General features: G+C 18.8%; 1 protein-coding gene across 1 annotated transcript; it reads left to right on the top strand.

The window, feature by feature from the left end:
- Positions 1-3539: 3539 nt before the first annotated feature.
- On the top strand, positions 3540-4616 carry PGO_003630 (variable surface protein; the record flags this gene model as incomplete). The annotated part of the gene is made up of 3 exons (XM_028691343.1): positions 3540-3554; positions 3685-4338; positions 4461-4616. The coding sequence occupies 3 exons, from the start codon at positions 3540-3542 to the stop codon at positions 4614-4616; spliced, it is 825 nt and encodes a 274-aa protein (XP_028547144.1).
- Between the last annotated feature and the right edge of the window lie 534 nt (positions 4617-5150).

Here is a 5150-nt window from a genome sequence, read left to right as displayed (position 1 = left end):
TTATTATAAAATTATAAAAAGATTTATACCTGAGAAGTTAACCTTGTGTAGGACAAGAATAATTTTTAAAAAATATATTAGGTGATAATATTAAAACACAAATTAATTATGCATACTTCACCATTCAGTATTTGTTCAAAAGTAATTCTCTATTTTTCCCTAAGCAACATTTTGAATACTCTAAATATTTGCCTCTTCACGTATTAACATAAACTTGTTATATATATTAATATTTATACATATTTTCATATTACTAAAAAATAAAACCTATCTTACTAGAAGGGAAGAATATAAAATGTTTAATTGATTAAAATAATATTTTTAAAGTTATTAAAATGATAAATGTCCTCTTATAGTCATATGTTATACATCACATATTTATTATTCTACTGAATTGTATTAATTTCTGTGACATTACATATAATTGTGAACATATAAAAAAATATCTTTAGAATACATGTAATTAAAAAAAATAATTTTGTTATACATTTATTTGTATTCTTCCGTTTACATAATATAATTCATTAAATATATTTATGAAAGATTATTTTATTATTTGCAAATTAGCCTTTATACATACATTTATATAATGAACATAAGAACCATGCATTCATGCGTATATATACATATGTAATTAATTAAAGGTGCGTAATTATAATTTTTAATAATAAAAATATTATAATACGGCATACTACTAGGATAATTTAGTTCATATTATGTACTCTTTTTTATGCTAAAAATTAGGGATAATATTTTTCTGATGCAGTGTGAGGTTTAATTAATTACATATAAATAAAACAATGTAAATGTATATATAATAATATCTAACCTTGTGAATTATATAAGTTATGAAAAATAATTTTTTTTTAAATTTTATTTAAAACATGACGTATAACAATAAACAGATGCTTAATTTTTTTATTCAGCATGAAATATATAAAAACAATTTGTACATATTAAAAAAAGTTTTAAATATATTATGTAAGGTTTATAGTGATATTTTATATTTCAATGAGTTTTTTTGGGAACATATATATTAAAAAATAATTCTCTATATAATTATTCATTGCTAAATTTCTATTTCTTAAATTTTCTCGTATACATTTTACATATCCTGGGAAATCTACAAAAAAAATTTTATAAAATAATGAATGAATAAAATAATAGAGATATATTCCCTTAAAAAATATAAAATTGTTTGAACACTTATTTCCATAATATTTAATAATAATAACACATCATATTATGTTAAAAACAGAAATTAACCAACCTGAATCATATTAACATTTAAAGGTACAGTATTCTAGTGACTTATGATTCTTTATAATTTTTTGTAGAGTTTGTAAGAATAATTTATAAATTCATTTTAAACTATTTAAAATTAATTATTATATGTCTTATAATAGCATTTTTTTCAAAATGCCTAAAATACTCAATAATATTTAGGCATAATTAATTAAAACATTTCAACTCATGAATACACTGTAAGAAATTTTTTTTTTTTAAGTTTTCTTACAATAAAAAAAAGGGGGAACAATAAAATTGATAAACAACATTTCAGATACTGTATATTTTTACTCAATCGTAATAAGTTGTAACTTATGATTATCATATTATTTTATTTTAATAAGTAATAAAGTATATAATGTGAATAATATTAAAAAAGCATATGTATTATTTTTCATATAACTATATTAAGCAGTATCATGAGTAAGAATGAATAAATAAAACATTCATTTTATAATGACAATACATGTTTTCTACAAAAATGATCTATAAATATTAGATAACATAATTATAAATTTTAATTTTTACATTTTAATGGAAATATCAATACGTTTGTTTAAAGAATGTAAAATATATATCATGGTTAAGCAATATATATTTATATATTTGAATATTATAAATATATTATCAAGAAAAATGTATAAAAAAATTGCCTCTTCTTGTACATAATACTAGTATTCTAATAAATGTATATGATTTCCTTTTGAAAAATGATTTTATCTAATTTATAATAGTATTGATTATTAAAAAAATAAAAAAGAAAACACATGAATTAATATTTTTTTGTGTTATAGTAAATAAGCTATATTTATAATATGAATTAAGCAGCCAACATATATTTAAATAAATATGAATCATCATTGTGCTTATATAATAATATAATACAGAATTATATAATATAATTTGTATACCTTATCTTATAACTAATAAATATATATATTACTCTTTTAAAAAATCTATTTTAATACAAAAATTTTTTATGAAAAATTATAATTTTTTGTATATAATAATTAGCTCTAATGTATTTATATAATATGAATTAATTTTTGAATATATTTTTATGAAAATTAAGAAGTTAAAACTATACATATATTACTTTCTATGTTTCAGAACACAAGAGTAATAAGCACTTTTTTATTTCTAATTTTTTACATTTCAACATGGTACATTGAATACAAATGCTATTATGGTTCTTATTGAAATAGTATCACTTAGTTTATTAATACTAATCAATTTTAATACGTGTAAGGGACAAAAAATTATAAAATACAATATATTACCATTATTGTTAATGATAAATTATTCTTAAATTATTTAGAAATAACATAATAAACGAATACACTAAACTGTAGAAATTATAAGGTGTAAAACATGAGATGATTATATATGTAAACTAATATATTATTACATACAAAAAGGTAATAATATACTATATATATTAAAATTGAATAGAAATAAAACATAAAGCACAGGATTATTTTTTTTTAATATTATATATGTATATATGGAAATTACGTTATTTAATTTGTATTTTAATATACATAAATTTCAAAATTATGTACTTTAATAATCTATAAATATATTCTTAAAGTATTAATTCGATATTTACGTTAAGGTATATGATATTTATAAAATGTTAAATCGTTAATATATGCGTTGTGTCGTATTTATAAAAAATTTAATTAATGTACTATACTTCACTTTATAAATCTTCTATTATTTTATATATATATATAAAGGAATTATAATATGTTGATAGATAATTATTTTTTAATTATTTATGTTTTAGTTTTTGAATAAAATTAAGGATACATAAAAAAACTAGTATAAATAATAAATTATGTGACATGACATACATATTTATATTAATATCACATAATGGGATTATATATTACATATGTACCTTTTTATTATTATTATTACTAAAATTGTATAATTATTTTGTAGAATCATAAATTTAACATTATTTCTTAACAAATTGTATTTTTTTTTTTAAATAATATATTTATGTTACACTTATTTGAGCTGATATAACTAAGAAATGATATATAATAAATATTATTAGCACTATATATTATTATCATGATACTTAATTATGAAATGTTTCATTGATACTTTAACAAGGTTTCTATAATTATAAGAACGAAAATTTTATGATACATAATATATTATGATTTATTTATTAAAAATTTAATGAAACAAGTTCATAATTTTATTTAGATCATATGTAACAGATTATAATATTATTTGAGATGGGGAAATTTATTGTACGTTTGAATTGTTATTATATATATTAAAAAATTATAGTATTTACATAAATATTTAATGGAAAAATTTATATAAATCTTATATTAGTATGTATTTATTGTATAACTATTATTTTTATTTCTTTTTTAGTATGAAATTGTAAAAAAATTTCCTGAATGTAAAAAAATGTTAGATGAAAAGGAAATTTACACGCCTGGCATTGGAGGAATCTGGATAAATGCATGTAAAGGAGAAAATAATATATTGAAAAAATTTATAGATGTTAAAACTAAAGCAGAATATGTATGCATACAAGCTATGGATTTTTTGGCTACAGTTAATTCACCAGATGATATAAATTTAGATGAAGCTGGATGTGAATTTTTTTCCTATTGGATATACTCATATGTTCTTAAAATGAATAAAGAAAAAGCTGATCATATACAAAGTATATATTCTGATTTACTCAATTTATATAGTGTTAACTTAAGGAATATGGTCCATAAATGCAAGAACAAGGAGAAATCTATCACTAATGACTATGTACGAGAACTGGCAGCTCTATATCACATATATATAAATGATGATATAATCAAATCAAAGTGTGCATTCAATAGAAACGTTGATTTCTGTAATGAACTGGAGTACTATGTAAAACAATATAATATACAAATTAACAGGAATAAAATTGAAACTAAAGAAGTCAAAATAATGTTGCCTTGCAAAACTAGTATCCTTGTTCCTATTACAATTACGATTGTTATATCATTATTAATATCTATTTTTTTATTCATTTTGTATAATGTTAATTATTATATTACTTATATATATTTATACTATGAAGCCACATATATGTACATTTAAAAGAAAAAAATTACCGAAGAAAATGATTATATTTTCAATGTATATTCTTTATTATAAACTAGTCAACATCATATGGATCATGGTTTCGTCGCTCTATATTAAGGATAATTAATCGATGGATTAACAGAAGTGAGGAAAAACATATGTTGGAAAGGCCTGAAATATATAGTAGTTCACCAAGGATTAGCAGCTATGATGTATTATATCATATTTCTTAATATTTAATAAATAACACTAATAAAATATTTGTATAAACTCCACAAATCATATTCATGTAAAGCAGTAAAGCGTATATGTCTTCTAATAATATCATATATAAAATGATATGATTCTTATAATCTTATATATCAAATATATATATAAATATATTTTTTTATGAAATATGTTCGAAACAAATATTATACTAAATCTCAATATAATTTACTCTGTGCTTATATAATTTATAAAAATATATGAATTAACTTGTTACCGGTTATGTTTTTAAGTGCAGTTATTATAACAAATAAGATGTCTGTAGGCTATAAAGCAATATAATATAAATACAATAATATATAACATGATATAATAAAGAAAAGTAGAAGAAAGTTACAATTATTGATAAAATTTAAATATATTTTATGTTAAATATTATTATATACGTCATACTATTTTTGTACGTATTATATTTGAGTGATATATTTGAAAATACAAAATACACATATCTCAATAATTATTCAATTTTAGCTGTTTACCTAATAAACATACTATGAATA

The sequence above is a fragment of the Plasmodium gonderi genome, assembly GCF_002157705.1.
Source record: "Plasmodium gonderi DNA, contig: Pgo-contig_494, whole genome shotgun sequence".
In the NCBI taxonomy this organism is placed as follows: Eukaryota; Apicomplexa; class Aconoidasida; order Haemosporida; family Plasmodiidae; genus Plasmodium; species Plasmodium gonderi.
Note: the sequence above shows the minus strand (reverse complement) of the source record. Positions and strands in the feature narration are given on the sequence as shown.